This window comes from Pipra filicauda, unplaced genomic scaffold (genome assembly GCF_003945595.2).
Source record: "Pipra filicauda isolate LSUMZ 115617 unplaced genomic scaffold, ASM394559v2 scaffold92_size2517590_pilon, whole genome shotgun sequence".
Classification (NCBI taxonomy): Eukaryota; Metazoa; Chordata; class Aves; order Passeriformes; family Pipridae; genus Pipra; species Pipra filicauda.
In genome coordinates, this window is record NW_024105120.1 from 1,579,292 (window position 1) to 1,600,580 (window position 21,289).

Consider the following 21,289-nt stretch of genomic DNA (forward strand, 5'->3'; position numbering starts at 1 on the left):
ATTAGCATCACGACTACATGCAACTGTGGCAAGCTAAAGCGGCCAAAAAGCAGAAATACAAAAATCAATACAAACAATGGTTCTATGTAACTAAAGAAATAGCACCCTGAAAAAAAAATTAAATTAAAAAAGATTTTTTTTTTTATCATTCAATTACAGGTGAATGCAGAAAAGCACCTGCCAAACGCTCTCCATTTTGTTCCGAGCCGTACATCACTTACCTTTTGGTATGCTTCTCTAAAGGAAAAGTAAAGTGCTCTGATTCAAGTTATTGAGGCAGGGAGCCAACCCCACGTTTTGAACATGGTTCAAAACTGCAGTTTTATTTTTCAGAAAGTACTGGAAGCTCCCTGTATTTACAGAAGCAGCTGTGAGCTAGAAAATGAAACTATGTGAACCTGTAGCATAATCTCAAGGCACTCTCTCTATGTTTTTTTTTGTTATTATTTTTAATCCATTTTCTAAAGCAAAGCTTTAAAATCCAGTGGGAAAAGACACAGGGTATGTCATAGCTCACCATGGCTCCTGGCCCTGGCTACTCCTCCAGCTGGGAAGACCAAAGGGCCTATGCCTCTCAGGGCTGGGCTGCACAAGTACCCTCCTCAAAAGAATGTGCACGTACTATAGTAAATTTTAGACCTATTACCTACATTTAGTTTACCTATGTTAATGATTTTTCATAAATCAGTCCCCTGTCAGTCACTACTTCTACATAACTGTAGAAATTTGGAGAATATTAATGATTAGATAAATTACCCTGAACGTCAGCTGCTGTATGAGAGCTGTGAAGACATTACACACTACAGTCACTACTGCTGATGGACAGACTGCCAGGTCCTTGCTGCCTGACACATTATTCTTCAGACAGCAGAACCAGAAGAAAGTGAGTATCTGTTTCATGTCAGGTGTACAGAACAGAACAGCAAAGGGGAGAGCAGGCTATATGCCAGAGAAGGGGCCCTGCCATCACCGAGCCCTCCACTTTCTACTCTTGTCAAACTATACTGCCTGTAAGCTGTAAGCCCTTAAACCAAAGGAAACCAGAGGAGATGCTAAACACATACATCTGACAACAAAAAGCAGTATATTCTTTCTTTATCTGCTAGTTTCACCGCACTATTTCTTTGTCAAATGCATTTTTCGCACTGAACAAACTTCCCTGGCCCACACCAACATGACTGAGCTAAAGCTAATGCTCATCTGAAAGGCAATGGTGATATTTCTCGTAGCTACTAAAGAGCAATTGTTACTTGGAGGCAGTGCAAACACTATTTTTGCAGCAATCTGTAACCAATAAAAAAAGATACAGCACCTTCTTCCAAGAGAACAGGAGATGTGCCCTCACAATACCTTACCCCAACACACCCGATCTCTGTGGTAACACCACCTCTTAGAGAAGCACCAGTGGTCTTCAACAGAAATTCTTGAACCAATGGCATATTAAAAAACCCCAACATTTAATGGAGCAATACCCAGAAGGTAAATATTTTATGTTCCATTTCCTCCCTTTCTGTGTCTGCCAAAGATTTATTGAACCTACTGGCCAACTCAATACTTTCTATGCACTCATTTGTAGCAGAAGAGCGTTGCAGTACATTTACATAAGCAGAAACAACCTGATAGTAGAAGCTGCTACAAGAACTTGAAAGCTGAAAAAGCAACACAGAAGAACATAAAGCAAACACTTGTTTTAATTAGGTAAAGGTCCACTTAAACAAGAGTTTTATCCTACTTTAATTCAAAAGAAACCGCAGTTTTATTTTCCCAAAGGTATATCTGGAAGGAGTTATTTGCGTGGAGAACTCAGCTACTAAAATGGGAATATATTACCATTCTGATGTGTCATCATATCTGCTCTTCACAACAATGGAAAACTCACAGTAATGCACTTGATAAAATTTGAGTGAGGCTGTGTGTATATGTGTTACTAAGATAAAACCCTCAGTGATAAATCAGAATCATTACCAGTCTTGGTAGCTCAAGATCTTCACGACATTTTTTGCAGCCCCTAAGCATTTACTATACAATATTTACTTTCAGGGACAGTTTTACTTTAAAATTACTTTATCTTGTAAGTGACATTAAATAATCCCATTATTTTACAGTGGTAACAGCTTCTAAAAGTCTACAGGCAAAAATTTCAGCCAGTCACTCTACACTTATTCAGAGGTATGTTAGCACATCTAAAAATCTTTTCCCTAATGTTAGCTAGTTCTTTCTAGCTGTAAAGCATTTGAGGATGGGAGCAAAGCAGGAGCCTCACATGCCACTTTCAGAATGTGAACCACTAATTCAGTTTCAAAAAGAGATGCAAGAGCAATGATGTTGCACCAGCAGACATCTGTGTGGCAGCTTTGCACTGCCAACAGCAAAAGTGAGATGCTTTTAAACACAGAAGTTTACTGCTTTTGAAGGTCAAACATTTTATCAGTAAAATACACAAACTGGCCAGTCAGGGAAAATATTTTAAATCAGTTCAGTGCTTATTTTGAGAATATTTTCCATTATCAGCTTTCATCAATCTGTTACTGTCCAGTATTTCTTAAGAACTAAGCAAAACTACTGTCTGGTAAAACAGAAACAATTAGACACATGCATAGAGCCAAGGTCTTGAAAAAGGCCATGCCTTGCTTTCTGAACATGGACAGGCAGAATAAGACATTCCATTTCACACTGAGCTCATCTATATGATCATGATACTATCTACTTCCCTTAATTACAGGCTGTTTTCACCCAGTGGGAAAAATACTAATTTAAAGGTTTAGTTAGTGAATATTTTAGACCATCTGAATATTTGCCATCAAGCTTTCCTACAATGAAGTCAGGCATTCTCAATGTAAATACTAATTTTTTCAAGTGCATAAGATTAAAAATAGGACTTACTCATACGCAAAATAGCACAGAGACTTGACCTAATGTTCTGTAGTTGCCACTTCTACAAGAAAGTTAGTTATCTTGTCTGAAAAACTGCATAGTGGGGGAAACAAGTTCCTTAAGCATTTGCCTGTATTTCTGACAAGATGGCTGATAAAAAATTTCAGCTGAACTGGAAAATCCAAGCTATTTATTAGTGATTCTCTATACAAGTATCTCTTATAGACACATTGAAATCCTATCTTCTTTGTTCCTTAAGAACACCAGTCACTCAAATAATCCTTATTTAAAGGAAAAGTAAACACAGTGTGTACCAGATTTACAAGATTAATCTTTTAGGATAGATTTGGAAGGGCCTTCTAAAGTGAAAATGTGTACTGCTCCTGTACCAAGCATTGTTATGGCTATAAATCTGTATTTTATCCAATGCCTTGTGTGCTCTCTCTGCATCACGAGTGTCTCCTATGTATGAGGACTAAAACTCACACCTCTAAATGTCAGAATTCTGTGTCATTTTTTCTTTAGTAACTGCAGGGCTATAATATAAGCCTATGCTTGTATTTGGCACTGTTTTTGTGATGCTTTAATATTGTTAAAAATAATCCTACGATCCCTTTGTGTTACAATTATCTCATAGGATAAAAATTTTTAAAATAATTTCTAAGAATATGGTAATTTTCCACTAACTGGAAGCTGGGAGAGCTATGTTATTTTCTTAGATGAGAAGAATTAGCTTCTAGTGGACATTTTCCTCACCTTTTCTGTCTGGTTTGAGGTTCCGATCCACTGGCGGTGGCTCACATTCTGCAGCAGGTACCGACCGTCTGGGAGGGGTCTTTGGACTGGACCTGAAACCCATGTGAGCAGGAGGAGGGACTTGCTTTCCAAATAATGGAAAATCAAACGTGCCTGGTATCATTGGTACATAGTTTGTTTCCTGGATGGGTTCAGTGAAGCTGCTGGAATGCTGTCGTGGAGGAGAGTTGGGATTCATTGGGACATAATTTTCATCTAGTTCTTCACTTGAAACACTTCCCACTGTCAACATGCTTCTGTTTTTCTAGAATTAACATATATTTCCTTTAACAAAATAAGTTATGCAATCAGCTGTGAATCACATGAGTTTTTTAACCTAATCTACTCAGATTAATACTGAAACTGAAAAATCACAAACACCGTACAACTTGCTTTTTTACACAGGAACCAAGAGCATTCAAGCACTGTCACTGTCGCCTCACATCAGATCAAGTCATACTTACAAAGTGGTTATGGAAGCCCTCCAATGAATTAGATCTGTCATTCGGAAACGTTCGTGGAATATCATAACAGTCTTGAGAACTAATTTCTAAAGAAACGAGAAGAGAAAGTGGCTATTTATCATCCTTGTTCCTGTCACTTGGCACCAGGCATCCAGAGTCTGTTGTTATTTACTGTCTGCTTCTGAGACCATACAAACACGCCTCCTGAAGCTGTGGCCCATAGATTTTATCTGTACTTGGGAGGACTGTGTTCACAAACAACCTTAGCACCCATCAGTCACAACGCGAAGCTCTGATGGCAGCGGTTTTCCACAGTGAGAAAAGAAAAAGGAATTTTTGCTTTTAAAGAAGCAGCCAAGTCTTTCTTTCAAACGAGCACCTGTATGAACTTAGTGTAAGAGTCGGAATTTGGGCCCTCATGAAAAAGTTATTCTAAAATAAACAAATGGCAGATGTAGTTCAGGGTCTGGAGAAAGGTTTCCTTACTGATACCCTTCCCTTGGAAAGTGCTGATTCAACAGGATTCCATCTGTTGCAGGAACAGGTGAATCCCTTCTCTCAGCTCCCCAGTGTGGTCTCCAGGGGCTTTCAGCTGGAACAAACTGCTGCAGAAGCAGAGATCTCTCCATTTTCAGAGTTGTGGCTCCTAGCAGTCCCCACTAAGAAGGTCTCGATCTTCGTGGCTGGTTCTTTGGTGGAGAGGGGTGTTTGTGGGACACCTGGCTCCCAGGTGCTGCTCATCCATGCAGGTGGCAGACTGCCTTATCCTGCAGCAGGCATGCCCCTCCTCCTGATGCCAATACAGAAACTGGGAAAACTCTGGGTTTTAGCCCCACCTTGCCCTGTAAAAAACCTCCGAAGTTTTTTTTGAGATTTCCATCTCAGAGGAAAAATAAACACCTCTGCTATTGAGCACCAAATTAAAACAGTATTTTCAGAAAGGCTACTTTTCCTGAGACAGAGAATCTCAGCTTTAGTGTAGGAATATTCACCTACAAACTTAGGAAAATGAGAGAAGGTAAGCGGAGCAAACAAGGATCTTTTGGGGTGTTACTTTGTAATTTTAAAACGCTATCAACCACCAATGTTGTTACACTCAGCCTACAAAATGAATGTCAAACAGGACAATACTATTTGAGCACCTGTATGTCACATCCATTCTGTATACTGCCTCCTCTAAAAGCCCTGTTCCCATCCCCTCATTTCAGCCTCTTATCCCATATCTAGCACAACTCAAACAATTCTCCTTTAAAAAGACCTCTAACACTAGCATTCACCGTAACCAGCTTAGAATTTCACTCTAAAAATAACACTCTAATACCCACCTGCTTCAGGAACCTAAAAAATTATGAAAGTCAGCACAAAAGAGGTTAACGAGACAATATACAAGGCAGCACATCTAGAGTACCAACATTTAGGTAGCCACAAGGAATAACTTCAATTTTACTTAAAAACTGCACTAAGCATATCAATCACAAGTAATGAAATAAAGGTCAGTGGCAATGATCACCAAATCGGGGTTGATCTCAAAGCTATGGGTATACACCAAATCCCACTGACCTTCATGAAACTCTTTCAGCTTCTGCAGATTGGACCACAATTTACTAACTTTGGTCGTTCTGAAAGACTGATAATGGCAGTATTGAATTCAGTTATATGAGCTTATTAGGTATCAGAAAAAAAAAGATTAGTTCTTCACTGGTGTTTTCTAAAGATGAATAACACCACAAATATGTCTGGGTCTTCAAATATTTTTAGCCAAGACCAAATGCCACAGTGCAATGTCCATCCCTTACTGATGCTCCCTTTAATAATCTCTTTTACCTCTTTCTTATGTACTTTGACCACAGACCGCCTTGTGAAGGGCTACACACTTGTTTCTAAGGGCTAGAAACGCCGCGCACATCATTGATATCCCACCATCCCTCACAAGAGCACACCGTTTAACACAAAAACTCTGCGGAGTACTGACCTTTCCGAAAGACATTCAAATCTACAGTTGAAATGGTATTACTGCGGGAGGGCGGCACTCCTGCCGTGGGGATGCAGTAACTACTGTCCGTGTCGGAGGCAGTGCGACTAATGCTACATGTTTCCACAGGAGACCGATCTGCAGCGTGGTGAGGTTTTGGTGGCCGAGGCGGAGGAATATCTGGAATAGTCTCCAGTTTTGAAGTCTGAGACAATGTTCCCTCTGGAAAAGTTCGTGGAATCTGATAAGTACCTCCAGGTGTGGGGGGAATGTCGTAGCTAATGGAGACGTGTCTCATCTGCGCGTCCAACGAAGACGTTGCCGACGGCGCGTTGAAAACGTGTTGCTCTCCTTCCGCGTCAGTCCCAGACGGAGACGCTGCCTTGGGTAAAACATCCTGGGAGTAACTCCTGGGCAGGTTATAGAGGCTGCAGTCTGCCAGCGTCAGTCCGGTCCGAGAAGGAGGGGAGTCATAGACCCCTTGCTGCGGAAAGAAGCCGTTCACAGCGTGCTTGCTCGCTGAGGGAGCGGGGTTTTTGTGGGAGGGCAAGTTATCATTGCAGTCTGTTTCAGAAGAGCTGGATTTTGCCGAGTCAGCGTGAGATCTACATGTGAGATTGTAAGATTAAAATGTTGGTGAACAACACAAAGAAAAAAAAACATTACAAGCGATAGACGCAATGTTTGGAATGTAAACAACTAAAAAGTCTGTCAGTGTCTTCCAAGTTTCTATTTTTTAAAAATGAGATGCAGGAACTCAATTATCAAACAAATAGTAGTGCTTAAGGATCCTAAGTGACTACATATGTACAAATCCATGCATGTGAAACACATAATACAACTGTGGAGCTTTACAAACAGCTCCACAACAGGTTGATATTTCAAAAAGCAAGTGATTTCCATGATGCCAATTTGGAGCAGTTTTTTTTGGCAGCTGGGGGATTTTTTTATTTGGTTTGGGTGCTGGGGGGATTTTTTTTTATTGTTATTTTTTTTAACCCATGCTGGCAACTAGCAGCACTTTAATGGCATAGTTAAAGGTAAAAATAAGACACTCCATTCTTGGGTTTACAGTACTTGCTAGTTCTAATCAGTATGAAAAAGATGTTAAGAGGGAAAAAAAATGACTGCTTGTAATGCTCTTAAATGTGTGCCTGATGTTGTACTGACCACATAAAACTCATTTGAAATATGTAAAGGAAAGAGAAGTAGGAGATAAGAACATAAATAGGAGGAAAACAGTATGCTCTTTGAGGGGAAAAAAAAATCCATAGGTTGCATGTGCAACAGAGTGCTTTTGTCTTGAATGCAAATTAAGGCAGTGGTGTTAGATAAAGCTGCACAGCTGTTTACCTTTGATTTCTTAGGAAATTCTTTTATGAGAATAGCACTCACTAGTAGTGGTACTAACCAGTACTAATGTTTACTAAGTTTACTAGCAGTAAACTTACGTGGAAAGTAACCACGTTGCAATGATTTTATTTTCTTTGTAAACCTCCCCAGTTACTGTGCTCCAAGCAGAGAAATTCTGTTATTACTGGTCTTGATTCTGTATTGGACTCCTTGCTTAAATGAAAGTCAAGATAGTGGTAAAACACTGGTGGAGTTAAGGCAGTCCATACACTTTTTGACCAATCATACCATGAAATTTCCTATTTTCATTAGCACAATACCATACATTGTGTTAATTTATACATACATATGTAAATATTTCATCATGCATATGTTTCAGTGAACACCTGCTACCCTTATTAAGCTTGATTAAGCAACTGGACCACAGAGTTCCGAAACTTTTGAGGAATAAAATACATGAACTACCACAAGAAGCATTTTCCCCCTTATTTAAGAGGCTCGCTACCTCAGAGGGATCACAACCAATATTTATTATACAAATTTCATTCATCAGTAAGTTTGCACAAAACTTTCTTTCTCAAGGGACAGCTGCATTTATCTCCCAGGGTTCTGGCAACCTGAGGAAAAAGGAATCCAGTTTAGCTATCCAATTAAATTTCCCCTGCAGTCATCAGAGAAATGGAGACTGTGTGAAACACAATCTGTTCTGCTTAGATATCCACGTAAACACGAGGAATCCCTCACAAAGTGCCTCTCTGACAGCTATCAAGGGAACCAACATGGTTAGCTTGGAATGGACATCTGCAGTCAAGAAAAATGTCATTCACCCAACCAACAGAACTTTTTGTTCTGTTTAATAGCAGAGATACAATCTTCCACCAGGATGAGCAGCTTATGAGATTTCTCTCACTGCAATTATATGACCTTCTCCTGTTAGCTTATTCTTAGGGGTTTTGGCTTCTTTTTTCATCAGAGAAATGCTCTGGTTATTATTTTAAACATAGTTTTCAGTTCTGTCTTACTGGCCAGAACTGGTTTCTAGGTAACTCAGAACATTAATCAGCATTAGTTTAGTGGACTCTCTCCCAAAAATAAGAGAATTTTCTCATTATTTATCCTTGGCACAACCAGGGAAGCAAAAGTTCCTGTATTCCCTCCAGTGCTGACCACGAAAAAAATATATCTCTTGTCTCTTAACAGTTTACTCCCTTTGCCTCAGAGCTTCAAAAATTCACGAATGAACCACTGGAGGTTTAAAACATTCGCAAAAAGTAGAGCCCATAGGACTGAAGGAATTACACGAGGTTACAGACCGCGTAATAAATTGTCAACAGTGTGACCAGTAACACTGAGCTCAGCCCCTGCTGCAGCCCTTCCTCTTTACTCAAAGAATTGATTCAGGAGTTCCTCACTTTCTAGATGTACTCTTCCAGTTCCATGATATTCATTCAGACTGAAATCTCAGCAAAAGTCAAATGTTTTTCACATAAGCAAGTGTGGCGAGGATTGGGATCTCTGTTTTTTATGCCATAAAAATAAAGCAGGCAGTCTAGAGAAGCTGGGCACTGACAATCAATTGCAGAACCAAAATTATTAGTTCCAGTTTACTAGGATATACTTTAAAATGAAAAAAAACTTCTAAAACTACAGAAATAAAACATCAACACTACATTTATCTTACGAAAACACACAGGACTATAGAACCAGAGCTCAAAAATGCAACAACAGCACATGTACAATGCCAGTGCTTAAGGATTACCCATCACATGCAAGCAACAAATGCTTTTTTAAATATAGGAGTTTTTCTGGGTCAAAGTGGATGGTGCTGCTTCTTGACCACAAGCACTTAGAAGACTTTCAAAAACCATGACACATGAGACAGCCAGGTCTGTAATTTGCTTAGCTGATGGCAACAACTTACATTTCTCATTATAAGAGGGCATTTCTGATTTACTTCACAATTTTTAAAGTAATCTTTTGGAATCAACTTCTCAGTCTACTGAAACAGTTTTCAAAATATGAATGGGTTGTAACCAACCTGATTTTGCAAGACTAAAAGTTTGAAGACAGTCTGAAACAAAGAAAGCAGTTTAAGTCCAAACAAAGTCAAGGAATTCAGCCTCTGAATTTTAACTAGTTTTCAAAAATCAACATTAACCACTGATCATGATAAGAACACCATGTACAATTCTGAAAATGCACAGTGCATAGTTGACAGGAACAAACTTTACTTGTGGGGTTTTTTTGTTTGTTTGGGGTTTTTTTTGACAGGATGCCCAATGACTTCTCTACTTTGGGAATTTTAATTTTTACCAAGCACTTTAGTATAGCTCAATAAAAAAAACCCAATTGCCTTAAATATTCCATTAACAACTGGTTATTAAGATAAGCATTATTTTTTTATATCTCAGTTTAAAACAATGGCAAGGCTGGATATAACACAATGATAACTCCTCACTTTATAAGCAGAGGATGGCTATGACATGAATTCAGTGTTATCACAAGTGGATATCACGTATCTCCAAATTATGCTCAGTGGCCAAGCTATCCCTTACCCAGGATTAGGATTGGACATCTCTTTCCACATATCAAGAAAAGAAAACTGTACAGCCTGCTGGACTACAAAGACTAGGCATTAAGGTGCACAGAGAAGAGGTGCAAGGGGAATCCAGTGAAAAGCATCCACGTCCTAAAAACTACATGTTGACAGAGACCCAGCAAAAAATGTTTAAGAAGTGTTTTAGTCTGAGGGGCAATCATTCCATTTTTGAAAATGCTGTATTCGGGCTGGCTTGACCACTCATCCTTTCCAGCTGATTCTTTTCCCATCTGCAGGAATCAATATGACTGATTAAACAGAATATTACGAACGATATGGCAGCAAAACTGCTCTTGTGTGCAAGTAAACTGGGACAAATGAGCAAGCACAGAAAAGAAATGTGGTAGATATATAAATAAATAATAACCCAGCTTTCTTTCCAGAAAATTCAAGCCAAAGTTACAAGGTTCTTCTGTTAAAACTCACAGAACACCATGCAAGACGCATCTCAAGCAAACAATATTTTCAGGCAAGTTAATGGCTCTGTCATTAATTTCTCACACGTGTGCCAAGAATGGCTACTGTTCACTCACTGCAGTGGAATCTTTTTACTTTCAAAGTCTTCTAACAGCAGGTATTCCTGCCCTTCTTCTGAGAGAAAGGGTGACCCTTGGCTGGTTCATAAACATAGGAGAGACGAGGAAGACAGCGTTTAGTATTTCAGTACACCCCTCGAATGAGCCAGAACAATAAGCGGGTTGGAAACAGTCTTTGGCTGCATTTTCCTCTCTAGGATCCAAATGCAAACCTTAAAATCTCACTAAATGTTACAGTCAAACAATACTCTTTCTCAAGTCAAGAGTGATCAGAGCATAAAACTATTTTAGACAAAATACAGCGTGATTGTTACAGCTGCAACTGCTGCATCCAAGATGTTCTCACAACAGTATGTGGTGCACTGTATGACATTGTAATGAAGCATTTCAAAACTATTTAGTAGTTCTGAAACACCACAATTCTCAAAAAATTCCAAAGAGGCAGCTTGGATACTTCCTCTATATTTCACAGTTCCCCATCTTGCCCAGAAAAGAACCTCAAAGCCTTGAAATAAAATTCAGTGGTTCCCAGATTACCTACAAAGTAAAATGCAGAATTAGAATAGAAAACGTTCCCTCTGCGTATTGGCGACTTTTAAGTCTAAAGGGAAAACATCATAAAAATAAAACCATTTAATTAACAGTACCTGCCTGTTTAATTACAGCTATTAAGCTTTGCACTTTGCACTAAGTCTGTATGAAATACACAGATATATTGCTCCAAGCCTGGAAATTATTAGGAAAATGATGAAGCCATTTAATTTTTTTCTTCACTTTTAAGGATGTGGACTGGGGTAGCGCACAGAGTGCACTCTTACTGATCACCTTAGTAACATGCTACACAGATACACAAAGCTACAATTCCATAGGAAAAGGTCTATATGCTCTAGATTATGGCCCAAATCCAGCAGAATACCTACTGTACCAGACAGAAAACATAAAGAATCCTTTTAGGTGGAACTGAAAGTCTAGCACAACTATTATTCTGAATTTTCATTATTACAGCCTTTTTAATGAAAGGACACAGCTATTTAGTGCATTTAGTTACATACAACACACTAAGCCCATATAATATCCAAGTGATCACAATGCCAATGTTTCACTGTCTTCAAATGTTCCTACAAAACCATCATTCATTTAAACAATCCCTACACTCCCAAAGATTTTGATCAGTTCTTTCTCAGTTCACTGGGCATTTTATCTCCATTGGACCTTCTGCCTGCCCCAGTACCTTCTCCCCTGTGTCATCAGTGTCTTCCTTGAGAAATTTTGTAAGCTATTCATGGACTCTCTACTTGCCACAGTTTGTGTCCCCTTTTACGGTCTCCTCAGCCTCTACTTAACGCACTTATCACATAACTCTGGAAATCAGGTCAGAAACTGAATTACACACCTCAACCTTCATAATTCCTAAAAACACGCTTCATGTGGTGGTGTTAAACTTCTGCTCTGTGCCCATCCCTCACAGAAGCAAACAGGCACTCAGACACATTTCTGATGGGCCGGGGTGCTGAAATGAAAGTCAAGATTCCTCTGCCAAGTTGTTCTGGAACGAGTACCAAACTCTTAAAAGCTTTTGGCAGGAACAGTGACATACTTCTTGGGCACTATCAGCTTCTAAACATCACTAAACACTGAAACCTTTAACGGTGAGAAAGCAGACACTGGGTTTCCCCTTCTCCTGCAGGAGTTTTTAGGGCACACCATGATGCCTGTAACCTGCACATTCCATACTCTGGGGGAACGGTAGGCTCATTCCCTGATTTTATAGGGAAGACTGTGAAGGGTGGATACTTTTCTACCATGTAATTATCAGTAAATGGAGCAGGAAACTCCTCAGGCACAACAGAGCAAGATAAAAATGCCAAGGGAGCACAGAGCACATGGCAGAGGGAAAACTGGCAGAGCATCAAGGTGTTGTTGAAGAAGGCACTGCCACTAAAAGGTATGGCCCTAAGGAAATATGTGAAATACTCATGAAAACACTTTCAAAGGAAGCTTTCCTCAGCTTCCATGTACTTGTCTGCAATCACAAAAATAGTATGACATTTTGTTTATTTTTCTGGAAATACCCCAGCAAATTTTATTTGAAATTACTGCAGAAGAGAAGTTTGCCAGAGGGATTTATAGGGCTCTCCGACAGAATACTCAAGGTTAGAAGGTACCTTTGGAGATTATCTGCTCCAGCTCTTCCAATACCTCTAAGCAAAACCCTTCAAAATCAGATGAGGCTCCTCAGGAGCTTGTCCAGTCAAGTTCATTTGTGGTTCTTTTGTTTGTTTTTTTGTTGTTGTTGGTTGGTTGGTTTTGGGTTTTTTGAAGTTTTTTTAAAGAGAACACAGATTCCACTATGTCCCTGGGCAGCTACTCCAGGAATGGCCACCATGATCCATTCTGGCAAAACATAGCAATACTTCCCAGGTAGTTACCATGAATATCATAGTCTTCTATGCAGGAGGTGCTGTGTATTTATTTAAGTTAGAAATAGCAGTTGGAGAAATAAATACACATTCAATTCAGTAGAAGCTCTAAATGCTTTCCCTAAAATTTCCAATTGCACACTCCTCTGGAGAACTGACTGTGTGGGTAGTCTTTATTCAGCAGAAAATAGAGGTTATTTGAGCTTGCCTTTAAATATCTGTTATTTGGAAAAAGTTAAAATTTAGGACATGGAAATAGTGTGGTTTCAGCCCCCTGCATTCTTAATTGTCACAAAATAATTGCCTTTTACTCTGTCTTGAGAGTCTGAACCATGCTAGCAATAATAAACAAACACCACTTGAAGATTGCTGCACTCAGTGAGGTGTTATCACCTGGCAGGTGATAACAAACATCAGCATATTTTCTAAATCCCTTCCATGAAAGCTTTAACTTGCAAAACTGGGGCACCAAATACCAGAAGGGAGAAAGGCTAAATTCCTCCAGGTTTTTCTAGTTCTAAACTGGATTAAGCACACCAGATTGTGGCTAAAGAAAGAGTACTTCTCTGCTCCGTGCCATGCACCACTCCAAGCTACAATGAGATGCTTGGATCACTGCATTATTCCTATACTTCATTCAAGCAATTGCTGCCCACACTTTTGAAGAATACAATATAGGTCTAGCACTGATCAAACAATTTATTATTACTGCAAAAAGTTCAAGCACAGAAAGTAAAAAAGCAGAAGTTACAGGCAGCTTCCTTGGGTAGATTATGTGCATCTGAATGTTCAGTGTTTTGGCAATTAAAAAGTTTTTTTAACACAAACGCTGTTGGCCTGTAATACAAACAAATGTCATTAAGAAACAAAAGTCACTTACCTCATGGGTTCAGGTTTTTTACTTTGACAGTTTATTAGCAGTAAGTAGTCTTGAGGATCTTCTTGACCAGAGGAAGACTCCAGTGGGGGGATGTTAATAAGCCGGTAAGGAGAAGGTAGGGAAGATTCTGCTTGCATGGAAGGTGGTGAAGTGTTGATGGGCAAGGGTAACTCAGCAGATGGTTGTAAAGAACTGACTGGTGGCTTCACAGCATCTGCAAACACAGGAGCAAAGCATTCCTTATGCAATGAAGAAGTAGCCTTTCAATACTACAAAAAGAAAATTATTAACAGAGGATGAGAGAATTCTCGGGCTTTAGTTCGAATCTGTCAAAATCAGTGGACATGAGAACATCTGGATATTAAGACTCGTTTCAAAGTATTTAAATTTATATATAAATCATTCAATTTTCAAACTGCAATCAACTTCTCAAGTATGCCTTGGAAACAGAGGTTATGCCTTATTTAGTGACTGACTTAACCTGCTTTCTGGTCACAGAAAGAACAAAGGTGCTGACAGCTGCACTGGTACATCTAAAAACACAAATCTGTTGTTTTAATCAAGAGCAGACAAAGGCTCATATGTTATTATAAGTTATATGGCAACCTGAGTTAGCACTTGCAAGTATTCCTTCCTTTTTTTGACCAAGGTCACTTCAACATTTGCAATTAGTCACCAGTTGAGAACTGCCCACTCTAAATATCTGAAAAGCAACAGGAAAAATGAGGCTTTTCCAATGGAAGATTCCTTAGAACTATAAAAATAAGGCAGAGGTACAATAGGTACTATGTTCCACCAAGCCAAACTATTTATTATAGTGCAATAAATGAAGCAGTTGTGGTTGGATTGGGGGATTTTTCCTTGCTTTGTTTTGGCTTGGTTTGGGTTTCTCTTGCAGGGGGAAAGGAGGTGTTGGATTGTGGGTTTTTTTGAATAACCTTATCTTTATAATTCTTATGCACTTCCTATTCATGTATCTTCTAAAGTAACTTCTTTTTTTTCTTCCAAGTATATGTATCCTGACTATTTAATTATCTGGGAGACTAGAAAATATTGACAGTCCGACATTAAACAATCATTTAACTTTTTCATTGTTTTAATGACACATTGACTAAGAACAACATAATTAAGCAAATTATTCCTCAATTATCAAGGCTCCCCTGTACTTGCAACTCATTGTACATTCCAACTTGCACATCCCAAGAATGGATGCTTTTTATTAGGATTGTTTAAATGAACATATTATTATCCAATGCAGACTGCTCCTGCTCCTGTTAGGCTTACAGGCCAGGCATGCACTACAAAGTAACTTCAGCACTATTCTGGGAAGAACCAGATGAGCAACCCAGAAAATAGCCCTCCTGCTTCCAGTTCTGTGTACACTAGGTACAAGTGATTTAGACGTGGAAATAGAAATAACAGCACTTGCTTTGAACTCCCATGGCACTTAGAGAGGCTCAGAAATTAAATCCCACCACACCCATGTGGGTGGAAGAAGTCTAGGTGTATGAAAATTCCTCAACTCAACCTACCTGAAAAGGTAGGATAACCTAAAAAAAAAAAAGTTTTTATTAAAGGTTATGCCTGACCTATTCATCAAGCTAGTTAGCAGGAGAAAAGCAGAACCAGGCTGCATCCAGGGACTTGAACAATTTTCTATTATTTAGGAAATTCAAGAGCTCGAAAGAGCCTATTTGAGGCACCTACTGATATTTCTTGACTCTCCTAATGCTGGGGTTCAACAGCAGGAACAGAGAGGTGCCTGAATGGACCTACCAGCATGTACATCTTGCTCCTGGAAAAGAGATAGTGGAGAGAAAGGACAACTATCTCTGTCCTGTCCCCTCCAGAACTGAGGAATGCATGAGTAAGAGTGGAGAGGAAAGGTTTCCTGCCAAATACACTCTCATTCTTTGACCATACAGACAAGATCCTCAAGAGCTTCAGTGTTCCATGGTCCCCACCCCTGCTCCTTGTCCCCGACTACACACGGCTTTCACGTCATTAAATCTGCTTGGTGCCAAGTTCACACAAGGGGGAAAAAAAGACATCAAACAGGATGTCCATGGGGCTTCCAGGGAAGATGGGTGTGTCAGTCAGACCTCATGTAGACAGGAGAGCCTAGCAGGTATACAGCAAAATGCATGCCCACGTGACGCTGCTGCAATTAAACAGGCCACGCACTGGCATTCCCAGGAAGAGCAGCAAGACTCGAGGGTAACTTTCCAGGGAAAAATAACATCAAGACTTTTTAAAGAGGACCAATGTATTCACTAAGGTTGGAGAAAGAAAAAGTTACTTTGAGAAAAAAGTGCGTGTGAGAGAGAAAGAAAAAGAAGTTACAGGCTGGCTATAAGCTGTGATTGGTGAAATGAGGCAAGGTGGTGCAGGCCATTATGCTAAACATCCTGGCACAGATCCGTGTTCTCTGAAGCCCATGATACCATCTCTGATGGTGGCCTGATGCAGACATCAAGCCTGATGTACTGCCCCCAGCTTCTGGGGCACCCCAATGAAGAAAGAGGCTGCATCCACAGCCAATGCTGACCAGCCCCTGACACACTGTTTTCTGAATTTCTTCTGCTTCTTTTAAATGCTTTTTTATTTTTGGCCTCTACTACCCTTCTGGTGCAGTGAGGTCTACACGTTATTACTTGTGTTATGAAAACCACTTTATTTTAAACCTGATGCCTGATAGCTTTACTTGATATCCATCAGCTCCCATCTTCAGAGAAACAGTGAACAATTGCCTCCTGTTCACAATCCCCATTCCCAACTTTACACAACTTTGTCACAGTTTTACTGAGTTGGTGCTGCTTAATTTTTCCTGGCACGGAAGCCATTTCATTGCAGATCTGGTTTCCCTTCACCCTCACCTTTCCTAGCTCTGCTATTTTTTTTTTTCTCCTGAGAAAGGAAACTAATTCTTGCATAAAAAGCACAGGAAAAGGTCTGAGACACTCTCACTGATTTACAAAGACATAACAATAATTCATTCTATTCCTATCCCAACCTTTGCCTTTCGATTGTTACTGAATATTAAAGGTGATGCTGCCCACCTGTCTAGAAGGTTTATGGTCTCTTCTCTGAGCAAGGATTTCGAGCCCATTAATGGTAATGGATTGTTAGGGACATTTTCCTTCTGATGAGCTGCCTCATTTATTTTGACACAGATACCACTTGATAAAATCCCTGATCCTCCTACGGATGTGTTGTGGGGTTTGTGTGTGGTTTGGTTGATTTTTTTTCCCCCAGTGGATAAAGCACTAAACTATTAAAATACCAACTTTCTGATCTGAAATTCATCCTCATACAGGCATTTTGTATGTATTAAATAGTGTGGGTTAATGACCGATTTAAAGAGCAAGTGAATTTAGTCTAAAGCACTTCATGCTGGGCTACTTCAGATTTGCTTTATGCATTGATGGGATTTCAAATTTGACTACAAAGAAAACAGGCATGTTAAAGCTTTCATCACCGAGCAAATGAATGCTGTTTGCCTATCTGTACCCTTTCTCAAATGTTCTCTTCAGCCACGTAGTTCTGAAGCTGATATGAAGGAAAGTTTCTCTCCCAGCAGCCTATTATGATTTCAAAGAGTACAATCATCAAACTTGCTCCACTTTGGACTAGCAGATTTTTAGGGAAGGGGTCATCTGCACACCAAAGAGCACTGTAAGTCATTTGGTTTGTTCCCAGAGCTCAGACACTCGGACTGCTTTGAAATAACTGGGAGCTGGAAAAACAGCCAGAATATTTAACATGCAAATGAGTCTAAGAAGAATCCTATTTTGTTTTTATAATTCCTACATTCAGTGCAGCTAGAACAAGCAGCTTTCTCAAAACAAGGCAAGAGTTTTATCTGTTCTCAGCTGGTTTGTTAAGAGCAGTTACAGACATCATCTTTGCTAGAATTTATACTTTTTCCCTCAAAACCATTTTTGCATTTCATAAAATTAATGAGGTAAAAAGAGCATTTTCTGAACAAGAATAATAAAACGCTTCCCTTTCTTCCTTCTTACCTATATAAAGCTTCTTTATTCCACAAATTCCTATATCTGTGCTTTGTGGACAACCTAGAAGATTTGAGTGTGGGAGCTGCCATTTAGGATTAGGTTTGTGTTTTGGTTTGGGTTTTTTTTTAAAATGAAAGCAAAATTTAAATTGTTTTCTAAACTATGATATATAGTCTCTTAATACTCTAATTATGTAAATACTTGGAATGTTCTCATAGTGAACAAAACAGAGAGGCCTCATTACAGCAAGCATTTCTTTAAATGTCAAAACTGCAATCCAAGTAAGAAAATGCATTCTTTCCAGCTTGTAGGTAGAAACATGAAAATAGAAATGGGATTTTCCCATTGGAACAGTGAATCAGCAACAGATACGCAGTGGCATGATTCCTCTATTCTTCTGAGATGCTTCATTCAATCCATTTGCTATGATGCAGATGTTATTAAAATAATTAATGGCCAACAAAATGTCAAAGTAATAACTTTGAGCAAAAATTTACAGATACAACAGTTGAAGCCTTAATAAAAACACAAAAACTTTGTAGCTTCACTTTAAACCTTAAAAGAACTTTTTGTTGTTTTCTTGGGGTTTTTTTTGTTGAGGAGTGTGTATTTCTTTTTTGTTTGTTTGTTTGTTTTAAATTAGGTCTGTCCAGTCCTTATCTCTGCTGCTTAACCTGATACATCCTGAAATACACTGCTGGAGCTTCCTCTAGTGTCAGCCTCTCCGTGGTCTCAAGTGAAAGATCCTGGAATCAAAGGGCCACATGTCTGATGTGCCTGCCCAGAGCACAAGCACATGTACACTGAGGGGCACAGACAGACAGACACTTGCTCTGCTCACACACTGACTCAGTAGGTGAGAGCCAGATCCAGCCCAGAGGGTGCACAGACACAAGAGCCTGGGTTTGGTTTTCGGCAGAAGTGATCAGCTTGCAACCCCTATGAAATCTATGCAGTAAACCTCAATTCTGAACCTTCCTGCAATACTCAGAGAAGATCTTTTTAAATACTTTAATTAAGAGTTCCTGTGCATTTCATAAGTTTGTTTCCTTAGTTTAATGTAATCTCACAGTATCTCTCTTCTTCTGAAGACAAACATGGTACCCTAAAGAACACTAATGAGCAGTTGCTCGTTGTACATTATGCTTCGGACAACTGTGCCTCCTGCATCTGAACCAGAAACATGACTAGGTTCTTATCACATGCTGAAGTTTTCAGCTTTCAGAGCTAACAGCTAAAATTTAGTACTTCCTATCTGCAGTTCATACGTAATTTTAAGCTACAGTTCTGGTTACCCATTTAAGATTTGAAAATACTAGAAGCATTTCCACTCAGAAGTTATTCCCCTTCTCCACCTGCAATTTTCTTTTGAAGACTGTTCATTCAAAAAGAGACTAAAGAAAGAAACATATGTAGCCTGTTCTCTCCATCCTCAGATGGCTCACAGGCTGGGTGACACAGGAAAAATAATCAAGAAGTCCTGTTATAGACTAACTTCTGTAGGTGCTTGTGAAGAGAAACAGTGCAGCCCACCACATTAAAACACTTGGGATTTTTTTTTTTCTCTAACAAGGCCCAGAGCTCTCCTCAGCAGAGCCATGGTTCTCTGACCACCAGGTGAGTTTTCCCAGCTGAGGCTCCAGCACGGTGCCTGGGACTGTGGGCATCCCTGTGCCTGCCTCTCAGCACCTCACAGCTTGAGAGCCAGCAACCTGCAGAAAAGTTTCCCACCCCACCACCCTGCAATCCCCTTCTCCCAGGGCCTCGTCAGGTGATGTTAAGCAGCACAAAAGGTGTCCAGCAGGAACCAGGGAAAATGAAGTTAATTACCTAGATTCAGTTTATTTTTCCTCAAGGAAGAGCAGAATCACCTTCCATGTGAACTTCTGTTACATGCAGCTGGCAGCTTCAGATAATAACCCCAAATGCTCAAGATTAAGACTCTGATTGTACCCCTGATAGTAAATTATCTTTTAAATAGATGTGTTTTTTCCTCACATCTTGTAAGGGAAGACCTACAGTTGCAGATTTTGTGCTCTATTAACCACCATCTCACTTAACCACCTATTCTTTTACCACATTATCTGAAGCTGAAGACATCTTAGTCCTCTCTGTTGTCTTTTCTTTCTCCTTTGGATAACAGGCAATGATCATCTCAGCTTTGCCTCCCTTTACTCAGCTCTTGAGCCACCAGCTTTCACCTCTACAAAAATTTGGTTATTCCTATGCGATTTTGCCACATAACTCTAGCATCATCACAGTCTATCCTCACCTTCTTCTTTGCAATTCAATTCTTAAAAAAAAAAATTAAAAAATCATGTTTATAGGTGTCAGCAGCCATTATCCCTGAAACTTTATTCAAAGCAAACAACCAAAAAAGCCTCCAAAAAAGAGATGCCCTTGTGCAACTATTCCCTCTAAACCTACTGCCTCACTTTTAAGAGAATAGACCCACAGTCCTTCTCGGGAGGGTCTCTCTCCTAATGCTTAACTCAGTCCTTTAATGCTATTCTTTACTGCACTCTGGGTCACCAGTCACTCATCCTTCTGGCATGTCACCTTTGAGCCAACATTCTTTCTAGTAAATAATGTCTAAGAGGTACAAAAACTCGTCATTAGGTACATCACCTGCATGGTGTAAACTTGTTGCAAATTTTTTTTAAGCTTATTGCTCTGTTATTGCACTTCTCTTTTTGCCCCTCCAGAGCCTCCCTTCCTTCATCTAAAAGTGAGCTTTTAGTCCTCGCTTTTGCTATTTGTCCTTACTTTTGAGTCCTTCCATGACCAAGGTCTCTATTCTTCTCCCCATGTTATGGGGATGGCAATTTTGATTTGCCAAGTGTTCCAACCTCCAACATCCACTTGTCAAAGCTGCCAAAGAATAACATTTTTTATTTCTTACAGGCAAACCCTTCATGCAGGAATGGCATCCAAAACACCTCCAATGTCCACTGTTTATCAAAGACCTCCTGAAAACCTCTTCTGAAAAAAGCCCAGAGCTCAACCAGAGCCCAGCACCTGAGGCACTGACACTGTCACAATGGTCAAAGGCACCTTGTTTGCTTTCACTTCTTCCCCTGCCCCTGCTCCTGTGCTGATGTCTCTTACTGCAGACAGTAAGCTCTTAGTGGCAGAGCCTGTTGTCTGCTCCATGCGTGTGTCACAGGCAGCACAGGGAGATCCTGATGGGAGATGGAGATCACGGACACAGCGCAGCAGCGGTGATGCCTGACCACGCAGCACTGGAGAGGATACAAGGAGCCAGGATGCCAAGGTGAAGTTATGTTCATCCTGATAGTGCAACCCAGCTGTGATCAACCTGCAGTGCATGGATTATCAGAACACGACGAATGAAAAGCATGGTTCTCCAAAAATAATTG

The 21,289-nt window shown here is 39.8% G+C and overlaps 1 protein-coding gene across 4 annotated transcripts in view; it reads right to left on the reverse strand.

Moving 5' to 3' along the window:
• GAB1 (GRB2 associated binding protein 1) overlaps positions 1-21,289 on the reverse strand; it is a 101,051-nt gene that overhangs the window by 17,049 nt on the left and 62,713 nt on the right. For 3 of the 4 annotated variants that reach the window (XM_039391267.1, XM_027729640.2, XM_027729641.2), the window contains exons 3-6: positions 13,894-14,107; positions 6,106-6,710; positions 4,134-4,219; positions 3,631-3,934 (exon numbers count right to left, since the gene is read on the reverse strand). In XM_039391267.1, the coding sequence (XP_039247201.1) occupies positions 3,631-3,934; positions 4,134-4,219; positions 6,106-6,710; positions 13,894-14,107 (1,209 nt within the window). The remainder of the gene's footprint in view (positions 1-3,630; positions 3,935-4,133; positions 4,220-6,105; positions 6,711-13,893; positions 14,108-21,289) is intronic. The other variant, XM_039391268.1, reaches the window with a different exon arrangement.